Source organism: Temnothorax nylanderi, unplaced genomic scaffold, assembly GCF_030848795.1.
Source record: "Temnothorax nylanderi isolate EJ_2023f unplaced genomic scaffold, tnyl_v1.0 TNYL_tig0257_pilon, whole genome shotgun sequence".
In the NCBI taxonomy this organism is placed as follows: Eukaryota; Metazoa; Arthropoda; class Insecta; order Hymenoptera; family Formicidae; genus Temnothorax; species Temnothorax nylanderi.
The window spans coordinates 53,514-64,143 of record NW_027249319.1 but is presented as its reverse complement, the minus strand read 5'-3'; the positions used below and the strand labels follow the sequence as shown (position 1 = coordinate 64,143).

The 10,630-nt window shown below is 42.6% G+C and overlaps 2 protein-coding genes across 2 annotated transcripts; one reads left to right on the top strand and one right to left on the bottom strand.

Annotated features, from left to right (window-relative positions):
* Positions 1 to 1,602: 1,602 nt before the first annotated feature.
* Positions 1,603 to 2,317, bottom strand: LOC139780020 (uncharacterized). The gene has a single exon (XM_071718549.1). The coding sequence runs from the start codon at positions 2,306 to 2,308 to the stop codon at positions 1,604 to 1,606; it is 705 nt and encodes a 234-aa protein (XP_071574650.1). The 5' UTR covers positions 2,309 to 2,317; the 3' UTR covers position 1,603.
* A 531-nt stretch (positions 2,318 to 2,848) lies between these two features.
* LOC139780022 (uncharacterized) lies at positions 2,849 to 5,140 on the top strand. Its single transcript, XM_071718550.1, has 2 exons — positions 2,849 to 4,222; positions 4,293 to 5,140. The coding sequence occupies exons 1-2, from the start codon at positions 4,206 to 4,208 to the stop codon at positions 4,870 to 4,872; spliced, it is 597 nt and encodes a 198-aa protein (XP_071574651.1). The 5' UTR covers positions 2,849 to 4,205; the 3' UTR covers positions 4,873 to 5,140.
* Positions 5,141 to 10,630: the final 5,490 nt, after the last annotated feature.

Genomic DNA, 10,630 nt, shown 5'->3' with positions numbered 1-10,630 from the left:
GATCATTGCCTCCGCGCCGTATCTACCCTCCTAATGAGTCACGAGTCGCACGTCAACGTGATTGCGCACGTTCTCCATGGTTTTGCCAAACACAGCGTTGTTCAATGTATGACATAACGTTTCTTATCGTATAATGTTGCGAGGAGCTTGTCCTGCCGCTTACCGGGTGGTTTATCGCTCGTCGGACAGAACGGTAGGTCAGTGTGCGCGTCGTGAAGATGTTGCGGATACTCCAAGTCGACTTCGAAAATGTGGCTTATCGTGGAATCCAACGCGACATCCATAACATTAAAATCGGTTACGTTGTCGACCCATTGAAAATCTGCGAAAATTGATACGCGTATGCTTCAACATAGCGTCCCACGTAAAACCCGCTAGAGTGTAATAATACGCGGGATCGAGTCCATAACTCGCGACGCAACTATCGCGAAAATTTTCAAAGATATCGGCCAACAGCAAGACATCGGTTTTGAGATATAAATCGCTGTAGTCACCGAGCGTTCGAATGGAGAACCGCTGCCAGACGTTGACGGCGTGGGCGTAATCGCTCTCGGATACGGTGTCACCTGTCAATGAACTGTAAAACGAGTCGCGCGGTGGTAAACACGAGTCCTCCAACTTTTCGACGCAGTCAATGTACTCGTACGGAAATACGCCTTTTCGTGTCAGCAAATCTAAATTTTCTGCAAATAATTTACAAAATTCGCGTTGCAATATTTGCAGTTTATCTTTGCTGAGATAAGATGCCAATTTGTCGAGACTAGCGGTGAGAAACTTGTATGAATCAATAAATCGCAATTTGACGCAAGTTTTCTTATCTTTATCTTCGGTGCTTTTAACGTTTTTCGTAAACAAAATGTATTTTTCTTTTGTGATTGGAAGCAGTTCTACATGTCCTTCGTACGCTGTTGCTATTTCCATTATAATAAAATGCGCGTCGTAGCCCGATAAATTGTGGAAAACTATGGGAATGCAATGCGAATCTTTGTAATTTAAGTTACAATTAGAATGCGCGGGACCTCTGTATCGACCGGTCAGATGACAATGATCGCGTACTCGCACGTCGTCTGGCACGAACGGTTTTTCGCACACGTGACAGTGCGTTGAGCTGTTAAATTTTTCCCACTCGTCTCGCGTGAAATCTGCCATTGGTACATTAGTGGACAAGATAGTCTTTACGTCGTGAGCTAAACGTCTTAGCTCCTCGGCAAACCACGCGACGCAATCCTTATCGCGACGAAACCGATACAATGATAACGAGTCGTCGTACGAGCAACGCACGTAGTACCCTATGCTAAATACGCGATGATGTTGATATGTGTACCTGGACGTTTTCGGATCCGCTTCCATCTTCTCCAGGGTGCATTCCAGGTCGGCGTATACGATAAACGGAACTCGTTCCTTCCTGCTGTGATTCGTAAAGGCCAACCACTTATCGTTATCACTCGGTAATTTGATCGCGCAGTCGTTCATCTCCCGACAGTCGACGGTGTGGTCTTCCAATTTCTCGCTCGTGTAGAAATAGTGCAAACATCTGTAAATAATAAAATTTTTTATATATCTTTCCCGTAAGATTAATTTTTATTTTTATTAGGATGTATACTCACCGATCGCAAAAGTATTTTCGACTATGGTGCGTGCTCAATTGCGAGCTCACGAGGCGGGATAGGTTCTTGATCCATGCAAAATGTCCCACGTTGTCGTCATGCACGTATAGCAGATTTACATGTCTGTCCATCTTTCGGTCGGTGAGTCGTATTGGCAGGATAGCAAGTTCCTTGTTTTTTTTCTCGATGCTGTACACGTTGATTGATATATCGTTGTGATTTTCAAAATTTTTAATTTGATCCAACGTCATTGGAAACTCAATGTCTGTAAGATTTAGCACCGACGTGTAATGAGGGTATGACGATTCCAGATCTACATGTCTTTGGGCTGGATGCAGAGCGGCCGTCACTGACCATGCGAAACATGCATTGTCCATTGATCGCACCTTTATCATCGCTCTCTTCATTTTAATTTCTCGCGGTATTTCCACAAAACACCCCGCGTGCAAGGGATTGTACTTGTTTACGTTAACAATCAAATTAAGTATACGCGACAACGCCCATCCGCTATCACGTTCCTGGAATTCCTCCAGCGATGCTAGGGTAGGCTCAATAACGTGTCGCTTGTACCACTCGCGCAGATCGGACATACGAAAGAGTTCACAGTTTCTCGTAGCGATACTTTTATTCGCGCGTTTGTCACCTGCAACAAATTCACCATTAAACATTGTGTTTATCTTTACATTGTCATGTCGTTGCATGACGTTCCGCACATGATCGAGTACAATGTCTCTCACATCTTTGAGAAATTGACGAGGGTCGATGTGTTTGGAATTTATTACCACACCAGTCAGTATACGACTTTCAAAAGCCGTATCTATCTCGCGCCATCTGAGTCCTGTCTCACTCGCACTGTATCCGGCACCCACATGCACGAAACGTTGACGTACCGAATCTTTCAGACCTTCGAGTCGTGCGATACAAGCGATCAATGACTGTTTAAGCGACCGGTCGATAATCGTGGCCGTTTATTTCGGCTTTGTTCTTCCAATGATTCGATAAACTCATCGCATCGTTGCTCCCACGCGGTAAATTCTTCTCTCGAATTTAATAGGATGGATTGCTCCAACAACTCTTGCTCCATGTTATTACACGATCCTCTTTCTAACACAATTTGTTGTACTGACGACTTCCAATTCTCGACTACTGAGCGTACCCCCAGATTATTCATTTTATATCTCACTAATGATGCATCATTTGATTTTTTTTATCATATCTAATTTCACCGTGATCTCAGCATCCGTACATTTGCGCCTTCCGAAAAAATGTACGATTTGCAGTTTTGCACGTGTGTGATGAAATCATCGCGAGACACGTCGCGACATGTTCTTGAAAACGATATCGCGCCATTGACTTATGATGAATTGATCTGTATAACTGCAGCAGCCGTACATCGGCGCTATTTGCAAAATTTGCAGTTTTGCACGTGTGTGATGAAATCATCGCGAGACACGTCGCGACATTTTCTTGAAAACAATAACGCGACATTGACTTATGCGAAATTGCAAAATTTGCAGTTTTGCACGTGTGTGATAAAATCATCGCGAGACACGTCGCGATGTGTCCTTGAAAGAAAATCATATTTGATGCTATTGCCCGATGAGGTAATCTCATCACGAATGTTCTTGACAAAGATATCACATTTAACATATATGTGGATTGTGGTGGTGGTCACCCTGCAGCAGCCGTACATTGGCGCAATTTGCAAGATTCGCAATTTTGTATGTATAAATAGTCTACGAGGATTCTAGAGCGCATTCAAGAGTTTGAAACGGTTTAAGCACGTTGACACTGTGTGAAAAAAATATGGACAACGCGGGAACAGACAAACGTTATTGTTCATCGATTGTGCATAATCTTCGCGGTCGAGAACTAGGATTTCGAAACGTGCTCACTCGCTCTAACAAGTGGTGCCCTAAACATCATGCATTGCAGAGATGTCATATTACTGATATACGTGCTGTGCATCCGATTTAGCCTATTAACTTTCAGATTATCATATGTCGCGACATAATTGACGATTATTACGTACCGCGATCCGCGATACAAGCCTGATGATGATGAGTATGGCGATGATATATATAAAGGCCATCGGAAAAAAGAATACTTATGGGAACCACGCCCGCAACCGAAATGTTTTTTGGATCATGACTACGTACGTCCAAACGTTTATGAGTTTTTCCCTGATACGCAAACAGCAATCCGCTACGAGGAGTGGTGCTCTAAGCATCGTATCTAGGAGCCTATTTGGATTTGGGGAACAGGGGGCATTAATTCATTTAGTGCTACGCGCGAGAGGTAAAGTGTGACAAAGTGTAGTGAAATGTAATGTAGAGTTATTTTTAATATATTTTTTTTTGTTTAGCCCCTGTACGTACATTTATTGTTTGTGTTGCAATTGAAGTAGCGTGCTCACAGCAGCAGCCTTATATCGGCGCTATTTGCAAGATTCGCATTTTTGTATGTATAAATAGTCTACGAGGATTCTAGCGCGCGCAGTCAAGAGTTTGATACGGTTCGAGTACGTCGCAAACAGCCTCCAGATACAATGAACACTCACGGTGCGAATATTACGTTCCGATTGGAAATGAGTCATGCATGAAACAGCACAATGAGTAAGTACCGTTAATTTTCGTATATACTTGTGCAAAAAAAACTTTAATAAACATAATTGTATTTTTTCAGTTTTGATAAACCCCGTTATACGCCACGTATTTTGCAAAGAAGATTTGCTTTGACATCCACAGCTTATAAATATTTGGATGTGGGAATCAGCGTTGGACCAACATCCTTTGTTGAATTAATTCTTGGCGATAATCGAGGAAATCAGATAGTGTTACCCCATGCGACGTGGACGGCGCTCATCGAAAAACGTACGGATATTGAACAACTTTTGGGGTCAACTATCGGTTCTTCGCTATCAATTCAGGATGCTTTTATAGAACTTATAAAAATGCGCGACGTGAGTGTTGTAAAATTGACATCGTGCAATGCTTGTCTGTACATAAAACCGTCAACTATGCTTTTCTTATTCGAGCTCGAACACTGTGTCAAACATGAATATTTCAAGCTGTATCAAAATACGCATGAAGTAAATATAAAATTTAATCAGTTTGTAACTATTTTACGGCGGAAATGTATCATCGATAAATGTGATGCGGCAAATATCTTGCATGAAGTTTATGATGAAAATTCGATTATTGATTGCGAATTATTAGCCTACGCTTTAGATACTATTGTGTATAATGCGCTACATGACAAATAAATGCATATAATATGGTTAAAAATATTAAAATTATTTTTCCTTTTCATTTACCGTTGAACTCCTATTCCATGTACGCTGTACGCTAACGAGAAGACGCGCGCACTAAGAATTGTTTGTTCAAAGCTTTATTAGGTTTAATGCAATGAAAACGATTTATATTAGAGTGTTAACATGTTAAAACTGATTTAAAATATTAAAATATATAAATATACGGAAAAAGAAATCTTTTTTGTTTCCTTTTCATTTACCGTTCCTTCTATTCCATGTACGCTGTACGCTAACGAGAAGACGCGCGCGAACGGGGGAGAGATAACGGGTGACGGGAGCGCGAGAGACCGCGCGCGAGGGAGAGAGATAACGCGAACGGGGGCCGGGAGCGAGAGAGACCGCGCGAACGGGGGAGAGAGAACGCGAACGGGGGACGGGAGCGCGAGAGAACATCTACGAGGGGGAGATAACGCGAGCGGGAGCGCGCCGTGTGACGTCACGCGGACCGACGCGACCGTTGCACGCGGACCTCCCTCCCCCGCGGCGCGCCGAAAACGCGGTACCCCTCTCCCCCTCCCCCGCGGCGCCCGAAAACGCGGTACCCCCCTCCCCCTCTCCTGTGGCGCCCGAAAACGCGGTACCCTCACCCCCTCCCCCGTGGCGCCCGAAAACGCGATACCCCCCCTCCCCGCGGAACCCCCCGCCACTCACCCCTCCTCGGAGCTCCATGGTTAGAACGCCCATATATACCCTACTACTGGTAGGTATAGTATCCTATACTACATACCCTATTTGTGTTTTTTTTGCAGATATCTACATTATTTTAGTTCGAGCGACAAGTTGCAGTCTCACACGGCAGACTACCAAGAGGTAAACAACTGTGCCATCCGACTACCGAACGAGGACGACAAGTGGCTTAGCTTCAAGGACCACAGCAGGAAAGAGCGGCTTCCATATGTCGTATAAGCCGACTTGGAGTGCGTGCTGAAAAAGACCCAACCGGAGACGAAACACGCGTCATACGCCTATCAACATCATCGGGTATGTAGTATAGGATACTACGTACAGTGCTCGTATGATGAAACGTTATCAGCGTACCGATGTCGTCGCGATAATGATTGCGTCGCATGGTTCACCGAGGAACTCAAAAGATTGGCGCATCGCGTAAAGACTATCTTGTCCGATAATGTTCGCATGGTAGATTTAACGCGAGACGAGTGGGAGACATTTCACAGCGCGGCGCAATGTCACATTTGCGAAAAACCGTTCGCGCCGGATGATAATCGCGTACGCGATCATTGCCACCTGACCGGTCGTTATAGAGGTCCCGCACATTCGAACTGCAACCTAAATTATAAAGATTTTCACTACATTCCCGTAATTTTCCACAATTTATCGGGCTACGACGCGCATTTTATTATCACGGAGATAGCTGCCGCATTCGAAGGCTCGATCGATGTATTACCAATAACAAAAGAAAAGTACATCTCATTCACGAAACACGTTAAAGATACCGCCGAAAGATCAGATTCGCGAAGCGACATAAAATTAAGATTCATCGATTCATACAAATTTCTTAGCATGAGTCTCGCAAAATTGGCATCCTTCCTCGATAAGGATAAGTTAAGAATTATACGTTCCAAATTTTCCGCGTTATCCGACCATGATTTCGAATTATTGACGCGAAAAGGTGTCTTTCTATACGAATACGTGAATTGCATCGAAAAGTTGGAGGACTCGTGTTTACCGCCGCGCGATTCGTTTTACAGTTCCTTGACTGGTGACACCGTATCCGAGAGCGATTACGCGCACGCCGCGAACGTTTGGCAGCAATTCTCCGTTCGCACCCTAGGCGAATACAGCGATCTATAGGGAAGACCGGGGCCTAACCGTCAGTTTTTTTTCGGTGCCGATTTTTAACAAGAAAATAAATAATTTTAGTTAAATGTGGTATACCACTGTAAAGAGTGAACCTTTAGCTACAAAATTTATATAGGAAATTTTTATCTACGTCGCTTTGTTTAACCGGTATAGAGCAAAAACGACAACGGTGGAAAAATTGAAATCTCAAAAATGCCGGGGTTTAACCGTCACACTGCATTTTCAATACATATACGTACATCTAATCCTGAAAAATGATAGAATACATCTTAATAATTGTTTTTTAAGAGAAAAATATAAAAATTTATTTAAAATTTTTATGCGAAACGTTATTAAAAAATAGTTACGAGGGTTTCTCTTTCCGCAGAAGTCACTCGCCCGACTTGTTTCACTCCTCGACGTCCGATGACTCTATTTGGTGTCTGAACGGTTGTAATTCCCGTCTCATCCATATTCCATATGCAGTGACCCTGGAAATGCCCGGAAATGCCTTGGAAATGCACCCGGACTGCTTACTGACGGATTAACCCCAAACACAAGTTTCAGGTTTGATCGCCCACGAAATATTAGACATCAACGATAATGAAAAAACTTCACTGGATTCGTGTTCAGCATGCATTACTCTTTATAATCACGTACCTCGAGATTTGGAGAGCAAATATTATTGCAGATATTACAAAATTTCCACGCGCAGAAAATGTAACTTTCACCTTCCGAAAACACGTTTGCCCTCGTAAAAATCATAACACGGCAGGTAACCTGCCGAAACTCCGTTGGTCACATGGGTACCATAAGCAGCGTTTACAATGTTAATAGCGAGTTCGCACAATATACAGGTTCCGAGATATTTGATTTGACGGTTCAACCCCGGCGACGGTTAGGCCCCGGTCTCCCCTACCTCAAAACCGATGTCTTGTTATTGGCCGACGTTTTTGAAAATTTCCGCGACAATTGTATCGCGAGTTATGGACTTGATCCCGCGTACTACTACACTTTACCAGGTTTTACGTGGAACGTCATGTTGAAACATATGCATGTCAATTTCGAACTGCTCACCCACATTGACATGGTCATGTTTATCGAACGCGGTATTCGCGGTGGCTTGAGTCAATGTTCAAACAGATACGCGCGGGCCAACAACAAGTACATACAGTCGTACGATCCATCGAAACCGTCGTCGTACCTGATGTATTTCGATGTAAACAAATTGTACGGCTAGGCGATGTGTCAGCCACTGCCCTACGCAGATTTTCGATGGGTCGAAGATGTTTCGAATTTCGACTTTAGCGCGATCGCTTCGGATTCGCCCACGGGTTATATTCTCGAGATTGATCTAGAGTATCCACAGAATAAACACGACGCGCACGCTAACCTACCGTTCTGTCCGACGCGCGATAAACTGCCCGGCAAACGGTAGGACAAACTTTTCGCCACGCTGTACGATAAGAAGCGTTATGTATCCATTATCGCAACCTGCAGCAGTGCACGCGCCACGGCCTTCGCGTCACAAAGATACATCGCGTATTGCAATTTGCTCAATCTGCGTGGCTCCGCGCTTACATCGAACTCAATACAAAATTTAGAACACTAGCCAAAAATGAGTTCGAGAAAAATTTATATAAATTGATGAATAACGCGGTTTTCGGGAAAACGATAGAAAATGTACGCAATCACGTCGACGTAAAATTACTGACAAAGTGGGACGGACGATACGGTGCGGAGGCAATGATCGCGCGACCAAATTTCCACAGCAGGAGCGTGTTTTCGGAAAATCTGGTAGCCGTTGAACTGCGCAAACTCGAGGTGAAATTCGACAAACCGATCTACGTCGGCATGTGCATCCTCGACATGTCGAAGGTGTGCCTATACGAATTTCACCACGAGTACACGTCTCCCCTGTACCGCGACATGTGTAGAATTATGTACACCGACACCGATAGTCTGATTTATCATATCGAGTGCGACGATGCGTACGAAAACATAAAACGTGATATAGCCAGGTTCGATACGAGTAATTACGCGGTAAATAACGCGTATGCCTCTCGTCAATAAAAAAGTGCCGGGCCTGATGAAGGACGAAAACAACGGTGCCATTATGACCGAATTCGTTGGACTTAGGGCGAAAATGTACGCCTTGCGAATCGATGGTAAAAAAGACACTAAAGAAGCGAAAGGTGTTAAAAGCAACGTCATCGCGCGTATCATTACGTTTGACGACTACACGCAGTGTCTGAACGATGAGATCGAAATAACTTGACCGCAGTCAAGCATAAGATCGAAATTGCACGAAGTGTACACTATCCGAGAGACGAAAATCGCTCTGAGTCCGTACGACGATAAGCGATATATCGTACCGGATTCGACCGATACGTTGCCGTGGGGACATTATCGAATACCTTTATAACATAATGTATATACGTACGTATGTATGTATGTATGTAGTATAACGTAATGTAATGTGATCTAACTGCTGCAAAAGAATCTTTAAGATTGTGACAAAACTATATATACGTGAAACTTTTGATTTTTTTTCGCTTCGCATTGTAAACGGGACAATGGAAGAAAAATCATTAATGTGGGCGTCCGATTCCGATGATGATGACTCGCAGCAAAACACATCGACTCTATCGCCGAACTTATATGGTGATAAGGCGAAAGAGGACGCTCGCTGGAATCTGGCGACGTACCCTCTGCGAAGGGGGATCGGAAATCCATGTGTGCGAAGAACTGTGGATACGAACAATAATAGCTTTCGGTAGCAGATCGAAATGGTATATGAGTAGAGTTTCGATGAAAATTCCAAAGAGATATCGTAACATGAACGCTGATGACGTAGACGCGTTTTGCGATAAACTCAAGAAGTGGTGGAGAAGGGTTGACTTCATAGTACCTAGGAACAGTGAAGGTGATTACGCCATATGGCATAAAACTGCCAAGTGCCTGCGTGAAATGAGTGATAGCGAGTTTGAAATGAGTGATAGCTATGAACAATAGTCCTCGAGTAGATAACGTATTATACTAATGGAAGAAATATTAATTACGAATTTGTATTTTGTATTTCAAATATTTTTTATTATATATTTTTATATATAATGTATGCAATATATGTAATATAATTTATGTATGTAATTTCATATATGTATGTATATATGTATGTACGTATGTATGTATGTATGTAATGTACTTCGTTTCCATATTTTTCACGACTTTCCGCTTTCGCGCATGAAGAAAGAGAGACGTCGGTAATTTTAAGTGTTCTTATTTGATCACTTGACCGCGTATGAAGCGGTTATGCATTTAATCGAGGTTTAAATTATCAAAAAGATAAATTATAAAATATTAATAACGTTTTAGTGTAAGTGCCATGTAAAGTACGATGTCATAGTTAGCGCTAAGTATCGTATGTATAATATTAATGGAAGGAATATTAATCACACATTTTTTGTATTTTATATTATAAACATTTATTTATTATATATTTTTTATACAAGTTTTTTATTTATTATTTCCTTAAACATTTTATTTCTAAAACGCGGCATGTCGTCCTGAGTAAATGTAATTTTTTTATTTGCGCAGACATACTCAGCAAACATACAAGAGAACACACCACAATCGCTACCGTTTATCTGTTGTGGAATGTTTTTGGCGGATTGAAATTTCCAATCACTCATATCGTAAGAGTGTTTTTTCTTGTCCAGAGTCTCCTCCTGTACATATTGTTTTAGTGCCGCTAGACATTTCGGATTATCGCCACCCATACTATCATAATATACAACCAATTTATCGCGGAAATCTACTATCGCTATACACCAGTAAACGTTCAGATGTATAGGAATAATTATAAGATTCTGTGCGAATATGTCAACTTTCCTGGTCCGTTTTCTATTGC

Excerpts from the sequence above, each read along its gene's own strand:
- LOC139780020 (XM_071718549.1), bottom strand. The coding sequence starts at position 2,308 with ATGCAACGACATGACAATGTAAAGATAAACACAATGTTTAATGGTGAA.